At 32.8% G+C, this 25815-nt stretch overlaps 3 protein-coding genes across 8 annotated transcripts; 1 reads left to right on the plus strand and 2 right to left on the minus strand.

The window, feature by feature from the left end:
- Positions 1–2550: 2550 nt before the first annotated feature.
- Positions 2551–3371, minus strand: LOC111280061 (uncharacterized). 2 transcript variants are annotated; one of them, XM_089756434.1, is made up of 2 exons: positions 3236–3371; positions 2551–3123 (listed from the first exon to the last, which is right to left on the minus strand). In XM_089756434.1, the coding sequence occupies exon 2, from the start codon at positions 3068–3070 to the stop codon at positions 2687–2689; it is 384 nt and encodes a 127-aa protein (XP_089612560.1). In that variant the 5' UTR covers positions 3071–3123; positions 3236–3371; the 3' UTR covers positions 2551–2686. The 2 variants fall into 2 exon arrangements, with proteins under 2 accessions (XP_089612560.1, XP_022722950.2); XM_022867215.2 differs by having other exon boundaries at positions 2551–3347.
- Positions 3372–10935: 7564 nt separating this feature from the next.
- LOC111280227 (COBRA-like protein 7) lies at positions 10936–14087 on the plus strand. Its single transcript, XM_022867435.2, has 2 exons — positions 10936–11518; positions 12167–14087. The coding sequence occupies exons 1-2, from the start codon at positions 10978–10980 to the stop codon at positions 13588–13590; spliced, it is 1965 nt and encodes a 654-aa protein (XP_022723170.2). The 5' UTR covers positions 10936–10977; the 3' UTR covers positions 13591–14087.
- A 369-nt stretch (positions 14088–14456) lies between these two features.
- On the minus strand, positions 14457–24056 carry LOC111280226 (two-component response regulator ARR1-like). 5 transcript variants are annotated; one of them, XR_016334848.1, is made up of 9 exons: positions 23995–24016; positions 18560–18664; positions 18269–18454; positions 17599–17751; positions 17139–17519; positions 16555–16631; positions 15249–16433; positions 14994–15147; positions 14457–14888 (listed from the first exon to the last, which is right to left on the minus strand). XR_016334848.1 is itself a non-coding variant. In XM_089756706.1 (8 exons), the coding sequence occupies exons 3-8, from the start codon at positions 18441–18443 to the stop codon at positions 15079–15081; spliced, it is 2043 nt and encodes a 680-aa protein (XP_089612832.1). In that variant the 5' UTR covers positions 18444–18454; positions 18560–18664; positions 23995–24016; the 3' UTR covers positions 14457–15078. The 5 variants fall into 5 exon arrangements, 2 of the variants coding, with proteins under 2 accessions (XP_089612832.1, XP_089612833.1); XR_016334847.1 differs by having other exon boundaries at positions 15021–15150; positions 18269–18664; positions 23995–24056; XR_016334846.1 differs by having other exon boundaries at positions 14994–15150; positions 18269–18664; positions 23995–24056.
- Between the last annotated feature and the right edge of the window lie 1759 nt (positions 24057–25815).

Below are 25815 nucleotides of genomic sequence, written 5' to 3' on the forward strand. Positions count from 1 at the left end.
GATTCTAACTTAATATATATATATATTTAATATCTGATTTTTATTCGAATTAAATTAGAAAAAAATTGATCAAAACCGAATCGAACATTATAATTTTAAATCGATTTTTTATTTTCTTAATTTTTTTCACCTCTAATTACAATGGTGGATACTTGACCTATTTCCACAATTCATCACTGTGTTTTCCTCTAATCTTAAACCTAAGCACTATTCAGCTAATAAGTTTTTTAAGTTTGAAGGGATGAATCATGAGAATTTAAGTTCAACCTGTTACATAAAATTGCTTGCACTCTTTGTTACTCATTTTTCTCATTTGCCATGCCTTTGCCATGTAATTGTCTTTTCCTCTAATCGAATTCTCTTTACTTCTCCTTCGTATACCTTTGCCTACTTGGCTGGACCCTACCATTCATCATATTGCATGCCATCCAGCTAATTATCCCTGGAATTTTCAGTATCATTCCCCCCACAGGAAAGAAAACTGATAATCAAGATATTGGCTGATTGTATAACTTCACTTCCTCTTTTGTGTTTTGAGCTAGGAAAATGGGGCATTTCTTGAGCCTTCAATTTGGGTAAGTTATGGTTAGATTAAGTGGATCTAACTCATTTCAGTCTCTACAAAAAAAATCTGTTGTTTTGTCCTTTTGATCCTTTGATGATCAAATTTTAGTCATTCAAAAAATTAGATATAATAATTCGTATATTTATATCATATTTTATATAAAAATTACGTATTATAATTTATATTGATAAAAAAATATAAAATATATATTTAATTTTTTAAATTTATTTATAATTTTTATTAAAATTTTAAATTATATTATTTTTATATTTTATATTTATATAATTTTTATATTATATTATTGCATCGAAATTATTGGATATGAAAAAATAAAAAAATCCTTTGAACAAAAGGGACAACCACATGGAATTATGGAAAAAGGGGGGGGGGGGGGGGGGTAGGCCTTCGATAGAATGCCATCTTGAAAGCAAAGAAAAAAATAGTTGAAGCATAAAAGGTCCTATAAAAAATAATGCAATATTGAATACTTTACTAGTTTACTAGACCTCACATTTTTTTTTTATAAAATAGGGGGTGCCCTCTGAAATTTGGGATCCACGTCCCAACAATACTCTCTGGTCCATAGTGCATTATAAAAATGAGTTACTAACACTGAGATAGGTGGTGTGTCAGAACTCAATCAAGATTAGACCTTGTAGATCCTTATGGCTGGGCTGCTGCCTGACAGGGCAGCTGACAGGTCGGAGCCACCTAGTATAAAGCTAATTGCCGTTACAAATTGAGGTTTCGTTTACATATTTTGTGATTAAAAATAATAATAAAATTTATTACGTTTATGATTGAAAAAAATTATTATAATTATAAATAAAAAATTTTATATTGATTTGATAAATTAATATTTAAATTTAATTAAAAATATAATAAATTTAAATATCAGTGCAGTAAAATTCAAATGGAGACTAAGTGTGATTAACCCTAAGTCCAGGGGAGAGGCCAAGGTTGGCACTCAACAGTAGGGGTGAGAAAAAAATAAAAAAATAAAAAAATAATTTAAAATCATAATATTTTGATTTAATTCAAAATTAATTTTTTATTTGATTTGAATCAAATTTGAATATTCAATATATATATATATATATTAAGTTTAGATTAAATTTTAAATCAAAATATGAAAAATTGAAAAAATTTGAATTAAACCAAATTATATATTTTAAATTTTTATAAAAGAAAAATAATTATTTTATATATAAATCTTTTAAATATATTAAAAATCTTGTTAAAATAATATATAAAAAAATTAAAATTTAAAAATCAATGAATCGAATCAATAGAATTCAATTTGGATTAAATCAATTTAAAAAAAATTGATTCGAATTCGAATTGAATTTTAAAATTTTATACTATTATATATTATTTGAAAAAATCAAATTAAATGTAATTTGATCTAAACCGTTATCTTCTCTGCTCAAAAGAATTACAATTTGGTTTAACACAAATTAGTTAGACTAGGTTTGACCTATTTATTATAAAAAAAAATATCATTTTGACAGATCCAAATTTAAGGTTCAATTCTACTCTATTTACTTAAGTTGCGATCAAGTAAAATTTGATGCTCATTCATAGAACCTTTTTATCAACATGATGCCTAATTAAAGAGAGTGCAAAAGGGCTTATTAATTGATAATCCTTATGGGCCAAGAATTTTTTATACTAATCTTAATCCAACCCCATTGCCGCAGCAGGAAATTAACCTGAACCAACAGGAAACTGCAGACAACGAAAGCGCACTTAGCATGTAAACCTAAAAGCTTAATTATTGTCAAATTTGACCAAATTTCTTTTTAGTTTCCAATGAACATTAAAATTAATGGAAAAAAAAATGTACAAAAATGACCAGAAGCAATGATCATGAGTCTACAGCATGAGAAGAAAATAGTGAGCCAGAGAAAAGAGAGAAGATTACTCCATATCTTTAGATTCTTAGTTCCATGACTTCATCCCTGTTGCTTTCTGTGTCAATTGTCATCATAAAAGAAGTGCCTTTTTTGTAAGCATTGAAAGCAGCTCCCATCAGCTTTCTTTTTCTCTTTCTGTCATCTGTAGAAGTTTCCTAGATCTGCCATTTTCACCATTTTTTTTATTCTTCTTTAGCTTTCAATATCAAAAGACACAAAGGAAAAGACCAACTATAGCAGCAAAAGAAGAAACCCAACAAGCTAACAACTTTCCAGACCCTGAAGGAGGTGGAGGAGTGTGGTAGTAGAAAGGAAAGTAAGGGACAATAGGGTTGGGAGGTGGCGGTGTTGGGTAGTTTTTGTACGTTGGCGGAGGATAGTAAATGCCACCAATGACACCACTTGGTGGTGGTGGTGCAAAGTAGTTATTGCCGCCTGACTTAGGTGGTGGTGGAGAGTAGTAGATATAGCTACCGCCACCACCAGAGCTGGATGGAGATAGAGGTGGTGGGCAGTAATTGGTGTTAACAAGTGGTGGTGGTGGCGGTGATGGAACTTGCTGACATGGATTTTCACATGAGGAACACATTGTGCATTCGATCTGATACTTTGATGTCACATTGGGACCGCTGTTGCTTTCTTCTGAACAAACTACTAAACTCAGTAGCATCATCAGAAATGTCGAAATAACAATAATTGTCTGAAACATTTCCATCTATGGAAAGACAAATAACAAATAATAGCCTTTGATTACCTGATTGATCAACTGAATTTCATGAATGCACGACCCCAAGCAAGGAAGAGAGAGTGTTAAAAAGAGGATGGTGTGCCCTTATCATTGAAGCTAAACCAGAAGCTCTTTATTTTATGATGGAACCAGAAGCTTTTTCTTTTATGATGAGAAAATGGTTTACTCCAAAAGAAAGAAAAGGGAAAAAGTTGGGGTTAAGCTTGAAATTCTAAAAGATGACACCGACACGTTCTACTTTTAAATCAAGGTAGCAAACTTTGAACAAAGCACAGAATAGGGATAAAAAAAAAAAAAAAACGGAAAATCGAAAATCAATTTAAAATTATAATGTTTGGTTTAATTTTGATTAATTTTTTTTATTCAATTTGAATTAAGATTAGTATTAAATATATATTAAATTTGAATTAAATTTTAAAATAAAATATAAAAAATTAAAAAAAATCAAATTTAATTGAACTTAATTATATATTTTTGTTAGTTTATATATTTTTTAAATTTTTATAAAATAAAAATAATTATTATATATAAATTTATTTAAATATATTAAAAATTATATCAAAATAATATAAAAAAATTTAAACTTAAAAACTAATTAACTGAACAAGTAAAATTTAACTTGTATTAGATTAATTTAAAAAAAATATGATTCGAATTAAAATTAAATTTTAAAAATTTATAATATCATATATTATTTAAAAAAAATAATCGATTCGATGCGAACTGTTAGTACTCCTGAAGGTAGGCGGAATATGGAGAATTTTATGTTCATTGGGCGTAAAGATAAGGGTATTTTTGGTGTTTGCTAATACTCCTAGCACTGAAGGTAGGCGGAATATGGAGAGTTTTATGTCTATTGGATGTAAAAATAAGGGTATTTTTGGTGTTTAAGATAACAAATTTACTGACGTGTTGAGTTGCAATTTGGAATGAAGGGTTTGTCTCGTGGATAGATTTTACAGGTGGAAAGTAGGGATTGGATGACAGAATGATGACGTGGTGGAAGTAGCTTAGACGCGAAGAAGAGGCAAGCTAAACGTCTGAGTACTTATGCAGTGAAGGTGGCCTAGTTTTTGATTATTCATGAATTTACATTTTACTTTACTATTTTCAGCTGAAATTTTGAAGATTCATTTGCATAAATAAATGGATTAAGATTTATTTTATTATTATAAAAAATAAAGCTTCACAAGTTTGGTAAATGTGAATAGCTTGGCAATGTTTTAAGAGAAAGTCTTTTATTTTTTTTTTCCCCATGATTAGGCATTATCCTTTGCATATGTCATCTTAATTCTTTATTACCTTGATTTGATTCTCCTGTGGAGTTTGTATTTTAATTTTTTATTTAAAATTATAAAAATTTTAACTCTAAATATTAAAATTAAAATTTTAATATGATTATATTCGATTGTCTAATGATAATTTATCTAAAATTAGTTATCTGTAATTGTTGTATTAGTTGATGTGGTAATCAAGTTTGATAATCGAGATATCAAATTAGAGCAATAATTTCAAAAGGTAATACTTGTAAATAACAAATTTGGATTAATAGCAAAATTTAGTTATCATTCTCAATCTAAAGTGAAGTACTTATAATTAAATTTGATAATTTTAAATACAATATAAAAATAATACGAATAAAAAATATAAAAATAATATGATTTAAAATTTTAATAAAAATTATAAATAAATTTAACAAAATAAAAAATATATATTTTATATATAATTTTCGTACAAAACATAATACGAATATATAAATTATCAAATTTATTTATAATTATTAATAAACAGCAAAATTTAGTAGTTCATATTATGCTAGGGTTTGTCAAAGGGTTCAAAAAATAAGAAAGTTCACATTCAAAATATTTACTATAGGTAAAGGTGAAACCATATGAATATATAACTTCAAAAGGGAAAAATTTTAACCCGTCGAAAAAAAAATAGTCTCATTTATTTTGCTTCATTTAACTTTTTGGAAGTCTAAGGAATCTTCCACACTTTTCATGGCAAATAACCTTTTGTTCTTTTCAAGCATGATTGCTTAGTTGGAACAGCCTACCATTAGCTTTGAATTTGATTGATTCCTTAATACCTTTTCAATACAGTAATCCATACAGTAATTTTTTTTTTTTTTACAGATATCGTAGAGAATTTAAAAAAAGTTACAAGTATTTGAATTTGTATCCATAATTTAGTAAATATTATCTCTTAAAATAATTATATAAATTAATTAAATTAAATTTTGAGTTTCATACAACTAGTTACATTATGATTGAAACAAAGTTTTTAAGAAAATTTAAGGACTTGTACTTGAAAATATTTTACTTTAATTACTAATATATTATTTGTGTAAATTTCTCTAAAGTTGTTTTACACCACCATATACATAGTTAAAATAATTCAAAATAAGTAATAAGAATGTTTTACTAAAAGTTACTTCATAGAACTACTATTTATATAATAGGTCCTTCATAAAATAATTATTCACTGATCAACTTTTTTACGAAATAGCTATTTACATAGCAATATTTTTTTTTGAACAGTTATTCATGGAATAATTTTTTACGGAACAATTGTGCATAGAACAATTATTCATATAACAACACCTTTACAAAATAGCTATTCATAGAATAACTTCCTTAAAAAATAACATTAACATCTTTACTAAAAGTTTTTTTTTTTATTATTGAAAGTTGCTTCAATAAAAATTATTATACAAAAGACATTTCACCCGATAAGAAGAAGTAAAAATAATTCTAAAACATGACAAGATTTTTGGATTATTTTCATTATTGAAATGTTTCGGAGAGTTTGACTTAATCAATAAGATATGAAGATAATTAAGATGTCTTCTCTTAACGTTCCACTGAAATATGAATGCTTTTTTCTTTCTTTCAAAATAAATAATAAATTTTTATAAGATTTATATTTAATATATTGTCAGTATATAAATTTTATATATTATTAGTGAATAGAATGATGTCATCTTATTAATGAAGTGAATAAGATGATATCACTTCATTAATAAGTAAATTTTTTAAAAATATATTAATTTTTATATATTTATTTTAATGTTTGATATTTATTTATTAATAAAATGATATCAACTGATATATTGATAATATATAAAATCTATACATTAATACTATATTAAATATAAACTCTTTGTTATATTCACAATTCACTGTCACTAAATGCTAAACTTCCACAAACAACATTAACACTTTTTTATCTATGAATTTCTATCATTTACCTACTTAATAGATATATATTATGTAACCCCTATTTCTGAAACTTATATACAAGAGCTCTCATAATTCATTTAGAGACTTTTAAATTTTGGACAGATTCATTCAACTTTCTCTTTAATTCTCTCTCCAGTCCCCTCTTCCTAACTTTCTTTTTCAACTTTATTCTCTCTTTTATTCAGAATTATTTCACCGTATACCATCACATGTCGCTCAATATTTTAGTGACTGCTTTAGTCTTTTTCTCTATCATCTCCTTACACACTCCGTTTTACATCATTGCATCGCTTTCTGACCTAACCAAGAAACCCGTTTACAATGCCAATCTTTTCTCTATCAAGAAAAGGATCATTTTGAACGCAATGAAGGTAGTAACTTCGATTGAATGTAAAATTGTTAATTAAGAAGTGATCAATAGGAGTTTGAATGGACCTACAAAAACAGGGAATGTGTCTTTATGACTTGTAGTTGAGGTGCAAGGTCGGCGAATCTTCAAGTTTCAATAACCCATTTGCTCCACTAAAGTGACACAAAAGAAAATGATTTGGACTCCACTACCAATAGTTTTATGCATGGCAACACTTACAGACAATTAACAGTGATGCTAAATTCCTACCCATCAAAACCAGACAAAGTCTTTGTTTAGTTGGCAGTCTGCATTGGTCTATATTCCCGGTGTCTTTGGATGATTCTCAATCTGTGAAGAGAATTTTCCAGTGAACTTTATTCTCAACCCCTCCACATGCCATGTATGGCTAGGTTTTACCTATCTTCAAATCTGGCATGTTTATGATGCTTTTTTGATTGAAAATTTGATGGTTTCTTTGTGGGACAAATGGAATCTGGTGGTGAAGTGTCTGGTGGCAAACCTTTTTGATTGTTAAACTTATAATTATCAGAGCTGAATAATTTCAAAACTTACCACTTGCGTTTGCATTAACCACACAAGTATTTGAAGAGAACTTTGGCTGGTTTATAGAAGTAATAATCAAGCATAAGCAGTCTTTTTTTTATTATTATTTTTAGCATTGGCCTTCAAAATAAGGTGGCTGCAGAGTGATGTTGTTAGCCTTTGTAAGAGCAGATAGGGGTCTATGCCCCTAAGGAATTCAGATATACACTGAAAATGCTTTGATAGATTGATGAAAGTGGGGCAGAGTTTCAGGCTGGTGTCCAAGAAGTGAAGTTGCAGCGACACGTGCAGAAGGAAACAAAACAAGCGCTAAGAGGCCATTCGATTCGGCTATGTAGCCTAGCATCCATGTGATGATAAGGCAGAAAGCCTGAAACTGTGAGCTCATGCTGCACGCTTTCATTCATATTGAAATTTTCTCTTTCCCTGTATCTACCAGGCTGAAGATTTGTTGACGAAAAATAGGCATACATGTCTGGAACGGCCTTAGAGGACACTTGGATGGAAAAGTCATCAGGCCAATGGTGAATGAACTTGAGTTCATTGGGTAAGAACTGGATGAAGTAATTGGATAACCAATGGGCAGAAGCCAAAAATTCCTGGCTTTTTTTTTTTTTTTTAAATTGGGTTTTGGATTAATTATTTTTTGAAAAAAAATAAAAATCGGATTTTAGGTAAAATTATTTACTCCCAAACAGGTAAATATATAATATCTGTATTTATTATTTTATATTTATTTAATTTTATATTTATATTTTAAAAATAATATTTTATTAATTATAAATATTAAAATTAATATTTTAATATCAAAATGGGTCGAATTCGAATATTTAATATATAAAACAACATTAAGCTTATGACAAGTAAAAATCTATAGTTATTCAACTCATTGCCATCTTTACCTAGAGGTTGTAATTTTGTTCAAGGAAGATGGGCATACAGGATTAACGTATACAAACATGGTATTAGTTCATTAATCTTGCTGGCAAATAAGATCATTGAAGCAAAGTCTTAAGCATTAATTTCAAGCATAATTTGCGACTTTGCTTGCTTTGGAATATCTCCCCCATATAATATTCCACGGAAATGAAAATAAAGATGTTACAGACAGGCACGTTATTTTTTGTTTAAGACCATAAGTCCCAAACTAACCAGGTTTTTGTCTCATTGTTCTTAAAATGACAGGGACAAGAAGGTCGGAAAATGGCTCATTTCTGTCTATTGACATAGTTTCGATTAAATCTGATTATTTTTGTATTTGTATCATATAAAAATTAATATTCATATATTTATATTATATTTTATATAAAAATTATGTATCATACTTTATATTGATGAAAAAATATAAAATATATTTCGTTAATTTTATTAAATTTATATATAATTATTGTTATATTTTAATTATATTATTTATATATTTTATTTATATATAATTTTTATATCGTATTATTATATCTTAATTTATATTATCGGATTTAATTTGAGCATGCTCCAACTATTTGTTAAAAATATATTAAAAGATGCTTAAATGGGTTGGGGTTTGGTTTCTTAAGAATTATGGCAGATTCGTTGAATCACCCCATGATAAATCCAGTGAAATGGATAGAGCAAAACAGTGAGTCCATTCATATCATTTCACTGTTTATGGGCATGAAATCCAACACATATTTTTTGGGCGCACTACCATCTTGCATGGTTCCAAATTCCTCATAAGAAAGGGCGCATGGCGCATTTCTCAATTCTCATGTTCATATGCTTCAGGTACAGCACAGACGAAGACGTTCTCGCAACAAAACCCGAAGATTTTGCAACTTATTATTATTCTCCCATCTCTTTGCATGAATTTTTATTTATTTTTTTATATAAAATTTATTATTTGTTTATAACCTCAAGGATTCAAAAATTTTTAATATATATGAATGAAAAAAATTTCAAATATTAAAATTTAAACTTCAAATCTATTAAATAGTATTTTTCAATGAATTAAACTCAATTAAACTAAAATAAATATATCAGAATTTTGAGAAACCAAAATCAATGAATCCCATTTAGAGAAGATATCGAGTTAAATTGGATTGGATTTAATTTAATTATATTTTAATAATATATAAAGTTATAAATTTTTAAAATTTAATCCATTTCGAATTGAAATTTTATGTGATTCAATTTAAATCAAATCAAAATTTTTTGATTTGATTCGATTGAGTTTATCAGTTTTTAAAATTTAATTTTTAATTTTTTATATATTATTTTAATATAATTTTTAATAAATTTAAATAGATTTAGATATAAATAATTATTTTTATTTTACATAAATTTAAAATATATATATATAATTTGATTCGTTTCAATTTTTTTTTATTTTTTATTTTTCAATCCAAACTAATATATATATATTAAACATCTTAATTTAATTTAAACGTAATAAAAAAAATTCAAACCTAACCTAATACTATGATTTTGTATTAATTTTTAATTTTTTTGATTTTTTCTCATCTTTAAATCCCATAATATTTTATCATCATTGATCTCTAATTTTAATGAAAAAAAATCACAAAATTTATCTAGGAGTGAGTAGAAATCAATTCAAATCATTTAATCTACTGAAACCAATGAAAAATAATCAATTTGATTTGAGTATTCAATTTTAGTTATAGTTGACTTTTTAAATTAATTAAATCCATCAATTTTTTATTTTTAAAATTAATAATCGAATCATCGAATTAATCAAATTAATTAATTTTTTAATAAAAATAAAAAAATTGATATGAATACTTTTGTTTATCTTCTTTTTGTAAAATATCATTGAAATTATTAAATTTTTTAATAATTTAATTTGAATAATATTTAAATTTAAATTTTATTAGATTAAATTTATAATTAAATAATTATTTATATTAAAAAATTAAAAATTATTTAATTATTTAATTATTTAATTAAATCTATCAAATTAAATCAATTTTAATCTATCCAATTATGTTTGATTATTTACAATTTTTTTATGAATCTAATTATTTATCAAATAAAAATTAAATAATTTAATTATTAAAATTTTCAAATCAAATCAATATAAATTGCTCAACTTAAATTTATCCTCAAATAAAATATATAGAAGAGCCAAGGTGGAGCCGACAAAACAACGATTCCCAACAACTTTTCACACCCTCACACGCCACCTATAGCCATTGACTCTGTTTTTTTTTTACAAATTCAAAACAGAGAAAGAGCCAAAGCCAAACCACTTCCCAGTATTACAACTGCAACCTTCTTTCCTCACTTCTTCCCTCCCTTTTCCGTTCACATTCATTGCCCCCAAAAACATCGCTTCCCATTCCCAAACTTCTAAAATATTTAAAAACAAAAACCAAACAAAGTAAACCTAACCAAACAGAGTCATCGCCTTTAAAATATTTCCTCGGACATGGTAAAAAATATCATGCTTTCAAGTTCCAGCTTCTTCTAAGCTGTCTTGTCCGAACTCTAATCCAACACCCCTTACGCGTTTCTTTTTCGCTACAAAAACAGTTGGTTTCTCGGTTCTTTTTATCTTTTCTTTCAAATAAAATAGGACCCAAGGAATCAAAATCATGGCTTTGAGGCACTACAGTTTGTTCTTGATCTTCGGGCTTTCACACTTTTTTACACTTTTGCCCTTCTCTTTGTCTCAAACCAATGCCGCAGCCCCATCCCCCTCCGCGGATTCTTGTAATGGGATCTTCTTATCTTATGCTTACAGTTCTGGGACCAAGTTAAAACCCACGGATCCGAGTCACCAGCCGTACAGGTTCGAGTCGGTTTTAACGGTGCTGAATAACGGCGACGAGGAACTTAAATCGTGGATGGTCTTTGTGGGGTTTAAAAACGATGAGATTTTGGTTTCTGCATCGAATGCGGTTTTGGCTGATGGGACGACTTTGCCTGCCGAGGTTGGGAACGGGACCGTTTTTGCCGGGTATCCGATGAGTGATCTGAAAACGGCGATTGAGACAGCTGGAGATTTGAGTCAGATGCAAGTTCAGGTTCAGCTTGTTGGGACTCAGTTTGGAGTGGCGGCTCCTGACGTGCCGTTGCCTGATAATATTCAGCTTGCTAATGATGGGTTTGTTTGTCCTAAGGCTTCCTTGCAAGGTAACAAAAGTTCTTGTGTTAAGCTTATTTATTTATATATTTTTTATGTTTGATTGTGTTCTATTATTTGGGTGAGGTGGGATATTTGAGTAGATTATTACAAAATGAAATTGACAATGGAATTTTTGAGTCCTATATAGATTTCTGTGGATTTGGTCAAATTTCTAATTTGGGTAGGAACAAAAGAAATCATAGGTGAAATTTTTGATTTGGGTGAAGTGAGAGCCTTGCATAATATTCTAAAGAATTCTCAATAGAATTTGTAAGCCTTATATGTAGGGTCAAATGTTGGACTGAGTCTCTATTACTAGGATTTTTCTGCTGCTGTAATAAGAACCATCTCTTAGCATGTATGGTATTTTGTTACGTTGGGTTATAATAGAGATAGAAACTCTTTGAACCTGTTTCAAGTTTATGCTCCTAATTTGGCTTGTTGTTCTCATCTAGTGATAGTCTTGAGAATTAGTTTAGTTGTTCATGTCTCTCTCTGACCTGAGTTATAGTAGGCAAATGAAAAAATGGGATGTATCTTTTTCTGATCTGAATTATATAGTTGCAGTCTTGAGCACGACGTTAGTTGTTCTGAATTTATTTCAATATGCTTTTTACATATTGAGGGACATGCGTTACTCTTGGTGGTTCTTCCAGGTAACAGTGAGATGCAGGTTTGTTGCACCAAAGACCCAAATTTCAAAACAAATGTGACAGTAAACGAGGAATTTCTGCCTCGGCAAAGTGGTGATCTTACAATTATGTATGATGTGACCAGAACATATGACTCGAACTATTGGGCACAGGTTACTATCTCAAACCTTAACCCCCTTGGGCGTCTTGATAATTGGAAATTGAGCTTTGATTGGATGAGGGATGAGTTTATCTATACCATGAAAGGGGCTTATCCATATGTTGTTGATTCATCTGACTGCATATTTGGCCCACAAGGAACATACTATGCGGATCTAGACTTTGGCAATGTGTTAAATTGTGAGAGGAGGCCAACAATTATTGACCTGCCTCCAACAAAGGCCAATGATACAACCCTTGGGCTGATCCCTAATTGTTGCCGGAATGGTACAATCTTGCCGCCAACAATGGACCCTAGCAAGTCAAGTTCAGTATTCCAGATGCAGGTCTTTAAAATGCCACCAGATCTCAACCGCACTGAGCTCTATCCTCCTCAGAATTGGAAGATCAATGGCACATTGAACCCTGATTACAGTTGTGGCCCTCCAGTGCGAGTAAGCCCTAGCCAGTTCCCTGACCCAAGTGGCTTGCCATCAAATACAACTGCAGTTGCCAGCTGGCAGGTTGTTTGCAACATTACACAGCCCAAGGGTGCAAGCCCCAAGTGCTGTGTATCCTTTTCTTCATACTACAATGATTCAGTTGTCCCATGTCGAACTTGTGCATGTGGGTGCCCCAGCAACACGGCCCTTACTTGTATTACAAATGCCCCAGCCGTTCTTCTTCCACCTGAGGCACTTCTCGTTCCATTTGATAACAGGACTGCTATGGCCAAAGCTTGGGCTGATCTTAAACACCTAACGGTGCCAAATCCAATGCCATGTGGTGACAATTGTGGGGTCAGCATAAACTGGCATGTTTATACTGACTACTCTGGAGGCTGGAGTGCTAGGATCACAATATTCAACTGGGATGAAACTGCCTTCCCTGATTGGTTTGCTGCAGTACAAATGGATAAAGCAACCCCTGGGTTTCAAAAGATGTATTCCTTCAACGGCAGTACTTTGGAGTTGAATGGTGTTAACAATACCATATTCATGCAAGGCCTTACTGGTTTAAATTATCTTGTGGCTGAAACAGATGGAGCCAACCCACAGAAAGATCCTAGGGTGCCTGGAAAACAACAGACCGTGATCTCATTTACCAAGAAAAGTACCCCTGGCATTAATGTGGCTGCGGGTGATGGATTTCCCTCTAAAGTGTTCTTCAATGGTGAGGAGTGTGCACTCCCTTCAGCATTGCCAACAAGCAACAATAATAAAAAGGGCTCTACTACAGTACTCTCAATCTTCCTAGCAGTTCTTGTGTTCATGTTGGTGCAACAATAGCTGGAATGAACCACAACCTGGTTTTGTTGGTCTTCCTTGCAGTTTCTCTTTGGTTCATGTTGCATCAATGGCTGTGATGAGTGTCCACCTGACCACCTGGTTTTGTAGCTGATATTGATTCGTTCATTCTTTCTGTGGTTTGTTCATTGCATGCTTTTCGTCATTACTAAAGATGCCCATACCATGATTCGTACATAGAGGATGCTGTGAAATTTGAAGTACATAGATTGCGTCAAACTAATTATGATGGTCTCTGCATATTCATGAAAGCAGACAAAAACATGTCATGACCAATGATGATATAAGGACTGCTGTTGGATGAATATTATGTAGAGTGTAGACAGCATTGATTCTTTGTGTTCCATTTTATCCTCTGGATTTTGCTATAATTCCTGCTTTAGTTTCATATAAATTCTAAGACATTGATTACTTGATTATTCCTTTGTCCTATGCTTTAACCATTGATTATTGGATTATACCTTTGTCCTATGCTCTAACCAATGGATTTATTTTTTTTCTTTTTGGGTTTTGGCAAGATATAATGGGGAATGACAAGTGAAGAGAAAAGGTCAATTTAAGATCCAGTCACAGTTTCAGTTTATCTGTTCACGGATTTAGGGGCTGACTCGAGATTTTGGACAGATGCATCCCTAGTTAAATCAGCGAACCCATTTTTTAGGATAGTTTCATCCAAAGAGAATCGAGAAGAGTTGAATCCTCAGCAAGCACCATCCATTGAAGAGATAGTGACGAACTGAGGTAAGTCTTGGCCGTTAATAAATCCAAGTCTGGGTTGACACATTGCCATAACTTGTGACTAGAGAAATCAAATGCCCTATGTAAAATAAAATTAACAGATATGAGGATTCTATGAAAACAAAATAACCAGAAAATGAATACCTAGACTTCTGTCCAGAGTAATGGTATATGTACATGATAGTCAATTTCTTGACAAAAGAACAATGAAAAAAAATACAGAAAGGAGATAGGATAGCATCATCCCCTCCGCTCATGGCAGGGGAGAAGGGAGGTTGAAGAAAGAAAAAGATAAAAAAGGGAAAAAAAGGCAACTTCATCTGTTATTAGCGTTAGAAAGTTTACTATTGTCAATGCTTCCACAACTCGACATGACAGCTTCAAAAGCACCCTAAAATTAGTTCATCCTGCCAGATTCTGGTACCAAAAACAATCAAAATTTTGCATGATTGCCTTTGCATATCATGCAGAAGTATCTTACAACCTTCACAACTATCTTCTAATGGTAGCTCCATCTCGATTATCTAGCTGTTCATCCGATCCTGTTATGTTCAAAAGAAACCAGTACAACATGATATTGAAGATGCAGTTATTGGAACTAAGCAACATGGTTTCTTGAAGAAAAACAAACTTGAGGTCCCACTGACCGATTGCAGAAGAGATATTTGTCTTACGATGAGTATGTACATCAGAAACTGCAATCATGAAGAGAATTGGAGCATAGAAGATCCCCTACTCTTGAATATCATCCATGGAATACCCATCAAAATCAAACTCATTTTCAGCAGGTAGAATGCCTTCCTGCTGCCAGAAAATGGAACTTTAATGTCAGTGAATATCCCCATTGATTCATGGAAGTGAGTACTGGCTTAAACAGGTTATAATGATGACCAGAAACTAACCTGTTTCAGAAGAGCACTCATGAGATCTTCTTGTCCAAAGTGATTAGGGAATAGATTGGCAGCGCTGGCGTCAGCAACTCTCTCAGACTTTACCCTTATTGTATTTTCAACAAGGGAGTTGAGATGTTGATTAACATTTTGTGCATTCACATGCTCTGTACTATCTCCTGCTGAGAACATTGCCTTTCTTACAACAGCCGCACTCCTGTTCTGTCCATTCACTTGGCCAGAAGAAAATCCTTGTTGAACTAAAACTGACTGCATAAGATCAAGGTTGTCTTGAAGAGAGTTTGAATGCTGGGAGGCATCATATGTCATGCCTACATACTGTATCTCCCAATTTTGGGGTTTATGTTGATTCAAGTCGTTAAATGTATCATAACTCGACAAGAATTCCCCCAATCCTTTCATTTCTGAGTTAACATCTTCCTGAAAAGCCCCTTTGGATGTGAGACCAGAAATCCCGGGTGTACTTCCAAGAGTGAAACTATTACCTGGTAGTTCTGAAGCAGTATTCATGGGGAAATTCAATATTGAAGAGGTTTGTGAAACTGGATTATAACCAGGGGCTCTGATATTTTCTGGAATTCCATTTCTTGGAGAGACATTGACAGCAACTCCATTTGATAATATAGGCTGCCCCATGGATGAGGGAAGCGTGGGAGCATGACCAACGGTGGAATTATTGAGTACCTGCCCTCTTGACTGTGGCTGAGCCATCGGCATCAATAAAGAATTATTTTGGAAACTTTGCGCACCATGGGAAGTGACTTGCATATTAATGTTTCCTATTGATTGTGCAGTGTGATGCAAGCTGGCAAGCTGCTTTGGCTCCATAGTTGTTGGAATTCCGTGAAATAAATTTATTTGCTTATTATTGTTCATATGTTGTTGCTGCCCTTCTCCAAATCTCAACTTTGGATTTTCAAAGCTAAAAATGTTTCTTTGATCAACAAGGGGCATAGGTATGCTAGATTTAGCAGTTGACCGACCAAGCCCTGCTGCTTGGAGTGTCGCAAGACTTTGTGCAGGAAGTTGACCAGTGGCAGCAAGAGTTTGAAGATCAAGCCCATTGAGAGAAGATAGTGGTCCAAAAGCTGCTTCTTCAGGACTGATAAAAGAATTATTCGGATTACTCTGGTGCTGTGATACCCCGCTTAGCCTTTTAAGATACAAGCGATATTTCTGATCACATGATAACACGGTGATTATCATCAAAGGACCACAGATAATTCTGAAAATTATTTATTAGATGCAAACGCAGGCAAGCGGAAAGTTCGTATATTTAGTGAACATGGAACCATACCTGGAGGTGGCTGGCAACATTTTCTCTGGTAAGGCCGGGAACATTCATCAACTCCAAAATTTTCTTTGGGACAGCCTCTACATAAGAAGATCAAACAGAAAATTCATGAGAGGTGTGATAGCAGCAGGTACCGAATGTGAATGAAGAGAAATTGAGAAACACCAAAAATCAACAGGCAAATTGTTTTGGTTGAAGTTAAATTTAAAACATACTTCAACATTAAACAAACACTTAATATTTAATTATTTTGGCAATTGTAACATAATTCTAGCAAAAAACATGAGGTTATACAAACAGCAATCAACTAACAACAGAAAACATCAATAATTGAAGATGCTGCTTAGAATCAAGACATGCTAACCAATGGAACACACTTTGACTAAGATCCTTGAGTTATTTGCCGGAAACCTCCAATAAAAAAAAATTGAACAACTAACAACACTTCTGCCTATGCTTATTTCCCTTCTCCAAATTACAGGGCCGCTTGACCAGTATTCAGAAAATAAAAAGCACTATCATCAGGAGGTTTTAATGTCTTTTGGCATTGCTAGTAATTATATGTTACTACAATGAAAAAGACATACTGTCAATGCCTAGTTGATTAACAGCTGCAACAAACTGTTGATGGAGCTCAACGGACCAGACAACCCTCGGCTTCTTTAGTGTGGATGTATCATCCCTCTCCTCAGCTTCATCTTCATCATCCTTCCTCTTTTTTGAGCTTTTCCAATTCCCTTCATTAGCTGAGGATGAGTAATCTGCGTCTTCAGATTGTTTTTGCTGCCGATCTCCTTCTTCTACACTTCCTGATTGCTCAAAGTCCTTCCATTCGTCCTTCCACTTCCGAACCACATGCTGCCATATGTTCTTCAGCGCCTCCATACGAACTGGTTTGATTAGGTAATCACAGGCACCATGTGTAACACCCTTCATAACAACATGCTTTCCATCATCTGCTGACATCACTGCAGAAATCCGAGTCGAATATAATGCGAAAAAGTATTCCAAACCCACCATGTCAAACATTTATGATAGAGTGCTTACTGATAACAGGGAGGTCCATCTCCAAACCAATATGCTCAAGAAGTTTGAATCCATCCATGTCCGGCATGTGGACATCACTGATAACGATATCGAACCCGTTTTTGTTCTCTCGTAGCATAGACAAAGCAATCTCTGCTCGATTGCATTTGGTAACTGGAAAAAGAAACACCAAAAATCAACCAATCATCCATCAAATTACAAGAATATCAACCTCTTAGGTCCAAACAAAACTCATCCGCAAGAAAAAAGGAACTCCCTATTTTCCATATGCACAAATCAAAACAAATCAGACCTTTAAAGCTAATGAAAAGCTTCAAGCAATTTGTTGAGAATAAGATATCTCAAAACTAAGTTACAAAACCTTACACAACCCATGCTGGAATAAAATTATAGCTCACAGCATTACAAAATGCCATACTGTTCCCAAATCTAACAAACAAAGTTCATTTCTTTTTGTTTTTCCACTCAGTACCCACAAACAAAATAAACACAAGCAAGAAAAAAAAAACCCACGAAATGACCATGACAATTCATAGTTTAGATGCCTTAATAAACTCAAAACAAGCACAAGAATCATGTCTTGAAAAGGCAAAATAGAACTCAAAACGAAGAACTAAAGAGAACCCAAGAGAGAAATATGACCATAAAGCAAGAAAATTATGTATAGGACCTTCATAAAGGCAGGTTCTCAGCATCTTTTCCAAGATCATAAGACATGTTTGATCATCATCAACAACAAGAACACGCAAACCAGCAGGAAACTGTTCAGGAACTGCATCTCCTGCTTTCCAAGCAGCACTTGAGCTGGCAGTTGACATGGATCCTTTTCCACTGCTTGAGTTCATCTCTCAAAACACTGGTCCAAAACCAGGAAAAAGAAAAAAAATATATAGAAAATCTTACATAAAGATGCTGGCTTCACATGCTTAAACTTGAACTAGGCATAAAAAAAGATTCATACTTATATCCCAGTTGAAAATTCAAAGAACCCAAGTTAAGATAAGCTAAAATTTGAAGGGAAAGGAGAGAGATTTGGGATTATCACAAAGAAATTTGAAGACATATGCTGTTAGGAAAATGGGGTCCAGTCCCATGTAAGTGGTTTTGGACCAAGTAAAGGTCATGGGCCTTGATCTTTTATTTTACACAGAGCCCTAGCTACTTAATAAAAAAAGAGGTGGGGTTGTTTTATGTGTGTGTCGACAACCAAGCAGAGAAAGAAGAAAAGCCAGGAAAAGCAGAGAGAGAAAAAGGAGAAGGGAGAGTTGGTTGAACGGAAGTCAATCTGTGGTCCGATTGAGTTGGAACCTTGTCAGGAGGTTTATGATTCAGAGTTCTACATTCTGAACGGTCAAGATCGGGTTTGAAGCTCTCTAAAAACAAATCCAGGGTATATTTGTTGAGTCACTTATTTGGTGAGATTTCTCCAATTGTTTCTCTAGTTGTTGATTAGCTCTAGTTTTAGCTAGAGAAGAACTTTGTATAACTATTATTTGATAGTGAAGATTTTTCTGGCGGCCCGTGGTTTTTTCCCTCTACACTGGAGGGTTTTCCACGTAAATCTTGGTGTGCTTTATTTTTCTGCGCATTTGATTATTGATTGTTGTCTATTGCTTCTGTATTGTTGTGATTATTGCTTCAGGCGCAACAAGTGGTATCAGAGCGAGGGTTATTTTGAGACATCGATACAGAAGCAACCCAGGATAGAAGTAAATTCTGTTTGAGATCATGGAGGGTGATACAGGTTCCATGATAAAATTGACAGCATCGAATTATTCAATTTGGAAGCCTATGATGGAGGATCATCTATACTGTAAAGATTTGTATGAGCCAGTATTGGGTGATTCGGCTAAACCAGCAGATATGAAAGATGAAAGCTGGAAGAAGCTAGGTAGAAAGACGCTGGCTACAATCAGAAAATGGGTTGATATCAGCGTGTTCCATCATGTAGCGCAGGAGTCAGATGCTCACATTGTTTGGGAAAAATTGGCAGCATTGTATGAGAGAAAAACAGGTATGAATAAAGTTATGCTTGTTAAAAAGATTGCAACTTTACAGTACAGGGATGGACGATCTGTTACAGAGCACTTGAGTGATTTTCAAGATATATTTAATCGGATGACTACTATGGAACTTAAGATGGATGATGAAATGAAGGCATTATTTCTTTTGGGTTCATTGCCAGACAGCTGGAATACTCTAGTTGTGACTGTTCTTAATTCAGCTCCTGATTATAAGGTGACATTGGAGATGGTAAAGGACAGTATGCTTAATGAAGAAGCGAGGCGAAAAGATGTAGACCCTGGAAATCAAGCTCTAGTCACAGAGAACAGGGGTAGAAACATCGACAGAGGTCAGGACTCAAAAGGCCGTGGTAAGTCTAAACATAGATCCAAGTCTAGAGGTAAAGTGAAGTGTTTTCATTGTGGTAAGGCGGGTCATATAAAACGAAACTGTAGAATCTTAAAGCAAGAGCGAAAAGATGAGAAAGGCAAGAGTTCAGATGATGGCAATGTTGCAGCAGTGAATTCAGATAGTGATTCAGTTACTTTGATTTGTACACATGGTGATTGCAATCATGTTAGTGATCCCGGCATTGAGTGGATAGTTGACACAGGAGCGGCATATCATTGTGTTCCTAAGAAAGAGTTGTTTACAACTTACAAAGCAGGAGACTTTGGTTGTACCAAGATGGGAAACAAGAGTGTGTCGCAGATTGTTGGGATTGGTGATATTGTTGTACAAACTAGTACAGGCTGCATGTTAACTTTGAGGGATGTCAGACACATTCCAGATATGAGAATGAACTTGCTTGCTATTAATGTCCTTGATAAGGAGGGATATGAAAGCCGACAAAAGAATGGACAGTGGAAGCTTCTCAAAGGATCTATGGTAGTTGCAAGGGGAAAACTATGCTGCACAATGTATAAGACATGGATGCAATTGAACGGTAACCAGGTAAATATCGTTGAAAATGATGCTTCAGCAAACTTGTGGCACAGGAGGCTGGCACACATGAGTGAAAAAGGGTTACAGGTTTTGGCAAGGCACTCTCTCATTCCCTTGACCAAAGGTATGTCTCTCGATTCATGTGATTATTGTTTGTTTGGTAAGCATCATAGAGTTTCTTTTCGTAAAAGTTCTCAGAGAAAAGAAAATAGATTGGAATTAATTTATTCTGATGTATGTGGTCCCATTGAGGTTGAGTCATTAGGTGGTAGCAGATATTTTGTTACTTTTATTGATGATGCTTCACGTAAAACTTGGGTGTATATGTTGAAATATAAAAGTCAGGTACTGCAGTATTTTCAAAAATTTCATGCCATGGTTGAAAGGATGACAGGGTTACCCTTAAAGTGTATTCGAACTGATAATGGTGGGGAATACACATCTAAAAGCTTTGAAGAGTATTGCTCAAAGCATGGGATCAGGCATGAGAGGACAGAACCTGGAACACCGCAGCATAATGGTATAGCTGAAAGAATGAATCGCACCATTGTGGAAAAAGTCAGATGTATGTTGAGGATGGCAAAATTACCAAAGCCATTCTGGGGTGAAGCAGTCAACACAGCTTGTTATTTACTTAACAGGTCACCATCAGTTCCTTTGGGCTTTGACATTCCAGAAAGAGTGTGGACAGGAAAAGATGCTTCATACTCTCACTTGAAAGTTTTTGGATGTAAAGCATTCATGCATGTGCCGAAAGAGCAGAGATCAAAGCTTGACAGTAAAGCTACACAGTGTGTGTTTGTAGGATATGGTGATGAGGAATTTGGCTACAGGGTATGGGATCCAGTAAAGAGAAAGACAGTCAGAAGCAGAGATGTGGTCTTTCATGAAAAAGAAACCATAGCAGACCTTGAGAAAAATGAGAAGACTACACGAGTTACTGTTGAGTGTGATGTTTCAACACCGACAGGGATTTCACAGGAAAGAGCCACAGATGGTGAAAATGAGCCAGAAACAGAACTTGGGGATATGAATGAGCCAGCCATAGTTGGTGATGAGCCAGATGCTATTAGTTTTGAGCAGGGGGAGCAATCCTCTCTACCTGAGAGTGTTGAGCAGGGGGAGCTACCTTCAGCATCAAGTGATGTAGAGTCTCAGCTCAGGAGATCTACTAGAGAGCGCAGGCCATCTACCAGGTATCCAAGTTCAGATTTTATTTTAGTTACCAGTGAAGGGGAGCCAGAAAGCTTTCAAGATGTACAGGCTACTCCGGATAGAGAGCACTGGTTAAAAGCAATGAAAGAAGAGATGGAGTCATTGCGAAAGAATGGTACTTATGATCTTGTTAAACTTCCAACAGGGAAGAGGCCATTAAAGAATAAATGGGTGTTCAAGTTGAAAAAGGATGGTGACAAACTAGTGAGGTACAAAGCTCGATTGGTAGTAAAAGGTTTTTCTCAGAAACCAGGCATCGATTTTGATGAGATTTTTGCTCCAGTTGTAAAAATGAGTTCTATTCGAGTGGTACTGGGATTGACAGCTAGTTTGAATCTTGAACTTGAGCAACTTGATGTTAAAACTGCATTTTTGCATGGTGATTTGCAGGAGAACATTTATATGAATTAGCCTGAGGGTTTTGAAGTGAAAGGGAAAGAGCACTTAGTTTGCAAATTGAAGAAAAGCTTGTATGGCTTGAAACAAGCTCCACGACAGTGGTACAAGAAGTTTGATTCTTTTATGGTGAGTCATAGCTATAAAAGAACAGCAGCGGATTCTTGTGTGTATGTTAAACAATTCTCTAATGGTAACTTCATTATCCTATTATTATATGTTGATGATATGTTGATTGTAGGACAAGATGCTAGTATGGTTTGCAGGTTGAAAGAACAATTGTCTAAGTCTTTTGATATGAAAGATTTAGGTCCAGCAAAGCAGATTCTTGGTATGGACATTATCCGGGATAGGAGAGCTGGAAAGCTGTGGTTGTCACAGGAAAAGTATGTTGAACGAGTGCTTGGTAGATTCAACATGCAACATGCTAAATCAGTTAGCAGTTCACTTGCCAACCATTTTCACCTAAGTAAGAAATCTTGTCCAGTGTCTAAGGAAGAGCAACTAGCTATGTCTAGTATTCCTTATTCTTCTGCAGTCGGTTCTTTAATGTATCTTATGGTTTGTACAAGGCCTGACATTGCTCATGCAGTTGGTGTAGTGAGCAGATTTCTTTCTAATCCAGGGAAGGTTCACTGGGAAGCAGTGAAATGGATTTTTAGATATTTGAGGGGTACCTCAAAAATGTGCTTGACTTATGGAGTTTCACAACCAGTTCTAGAAGGGTTTACTGATGCTGACATGGCAGGCGATCTTGATGGTAGGAAATCTACTTCAGGGTATTTGTTTACTTTTGCAGGAGGAGCTGTATCTTGGCAGTCTAAGTTGCAGAAGTGTGTTGCTTTGTCAACTACAGAGGCTGAGTATATTGCAGCAACTGAAGCATGTAAAGAAATGCTTTGGATGAAACGTTTTCTTCTTGAATTAGGGTTGAATCAGAAAGAGTATGTGGTATTTTGTGATAGCCAGAGTGCTTTAGATTTGAGTAAGAATACCATGTACCATGCTAGAACAAAGCACATTGATGTTAGATATCATTGGTTACGTTCAGTGATTGAAGAACAGCAGATGCTATTGAAGAAAGTCCATACTGATAAAAATGTGGCAGATATGTTGACTAAGATACTTCCCAGGGAAAAGCTTGAGCTTTGTAGTAACTTGGCCGGAATGAGTTCCCTGGCCAAGGTAAGTTCCAAATGAAACTGCTATGGTGATGAATCTCCTCCTAATGGGGCTGGAGGGGGAGATTGTTAGGAAAATGGGGTCCAGTCCCATGTAAGTGGTTTTGGACCAAGTAAAGGCCATGGGCCTTGATCTTTTATTTTACACAGAGCCCTAGCTACTTAATAAAAAAAGAGGTGGGGTTGTTTTATGTGTGTGTCGACAACCAAGCAGAGAAAGAAGAAAAGCCAGGAAAAGCAGAGAGAGAAAAAGGAGAAGGGAGAGTTGGTTGAACGGAAGTCAATCTGTGGTCCGATTGAGTTGGAACCTTGTCAGGAGGTTTATGATTCAGAGTTCTACATTCTGAACGGTCAAGATCGGGTTTGAAGCTCTCTAAAAACAAATCCAGGGTGTATTTGTTGAGTCACTTATTTGGTGAGATTTCTCCAATTGTTTCTCTAGTTGTTGATTAGCTCTAGTTTTAGCTAGAGAAGAACTTTGTATAACTATTATTTGATAGTGAAGATTTTTCTGGCGGCCCGTGGTTTTTTCCCTCTACACTGGAGGGTTTTCCACGTAAATCTTGGTGTGCTTTATTTTTCTGCGCATTTGATTATTGATTGTTGTCTATTGCTTCTGTATTGTTGTGATTATTGCTTCAGGCGCAACATATGCTTGTGTCAAGCTGAATTTCTCTGTTTTCTGGATTACAATTTTAGCATTATAATGTATATTTTATTTAATAAATAATTATGGAATTTCTTTTGTTTTTTTAATCAAAAGTGGGCCACTCTTAGAAGAGTGGATCCAGCTCACACATGAAGTTAACTAACTCCACAAATCCAAATCATTCGAAATAGAAATAGAACGTTCTTCTCATTTTTTACTGTTCATTTTTTTTTTTTTAACTTTATCTGTTTAACTGAAAGTAAAAAAAATTCTCTCTTAAATTAGATATATACGTATTCAATAAAAAAACTCGATTTTTGTCGAATAAAGATAAAGAAAATTATTATATTATGGGATAAAAATGTATAATTTTAAATTTTTATATCATAAAAAATAAGACTAAATAATTAGCAAATATATTGTATGCATGTTCGTATATGTATCTTGCATATATATTTGTATATATTTAATAAATAAATTTTTATTAAATAATTTTAATTTGAAATTATTGGAATTAATATGTTTTATTTAAAAAATATATTAATATATATTTGTAAAATATTATATAAATAACACAAGGTAAAATAAAAAGAACTAAAAAATAGTTTGTTTAATTTTTTTTAAATGTTACGAGTACGAAAATTACTTATACTTATTAAATATCTATAAGGATAAAAATAAAAATAAATTTAAAAATATTGAGTATTAGTATGATGATTGATATAATATAAAAATCTAAAACAAGAATAAAAAAATATTTTATCTATCTCATACTCTATCTATTAACATCTTTAAATCAAACTTGTTTTTTTCTTCTTACTAAGTCAATTCTCATCCAAATACTTTCTAAAGTCTTAAATTTATGTTAAATCCAATTTAATTTCTGTAATTTTTTAATGATGTAATGCCGTTGTTAATTTTAGAAATTAAATTCTATCTATCATTTAATTTTTAGTTTCAAATTTTAAATGTGTACAGATGAAAATTAAGAAATGCTCCAAGCAAAGAATAGTAAAAAAAACTTAGAAGAAGTTTAAATAAAAATTAAAAATAAAAATTCAAATCCATATACTAAAAGATCTTATTAAAAATATCAAATATACATAATTTAAAAAACTTTTAATATATTTTAGATAAAATTTTAATAATTTTTTTATCGTTGAATAAATACTAATCAAATTTAAATTATAAAAAATATTTTTTAAATTTTTTACTTATTATTCAATAATTAATTTGTAGTTAATTTTTTATTAAAATTATAATCAAATTATTTTTTACCACATTATTAAAATTTTTATTAAATTATTTATAATAAAAATTTTCATCTAAAAACTTCATCCAAAATCTAACTTTGACAAGTTCTTTACACTTTTGGTAACTTCATTTGTCAAATAACTTTAAAACCTAGCATTTTACAAATTATTTCTAAAAGTTGACCTAAAACAAAACACTCTTTAAATTTATAGTTTACTATCTTATTTTTCGTCAATAAATAAATTTTTTCTCATAACAATTAAGTTTAATATTTAAACCTATTAAATCTATTTTTATGTTAAAGCAAAAAAAAAAAATTAATAATTCATATATATAAATACTAAAAAAAGTTTTTTTTCTTCAATTTTTTATTTTATTTATTTACAAAAAAAATCCCGTTAAAGGGATCCGAAAAACGAAATCTAATCGAAGATCTTTAAATTTGTTTTTTAATAATTTATTGTAACATTTTTTTTTCTTTTACTGTTATAAGCTCTACTTTTTAGAAGTTCGCTTCACCTGACTCTGATGCCAACCCTTCGTCTATTTTTCCTCTGTCAAGTTCTATTCTTC

This window comes from Durio zibethinus, chromosome 27, assembly GCF_047325235.1.
Source record: "Durio zibethinus cultivar Kanyao isolate XHJ-2024 chromosome 27, ASM4732523v1, whole genome shotgun sequence".
In the NCBI taxonomy this organism is placed as follows: domain Eukaryota; kingdom Viridiplantae; phylum Streptophyta; class Magnoliopsida; order Malvales; family Malvaceae; genus Durio; species Durio zibethinus.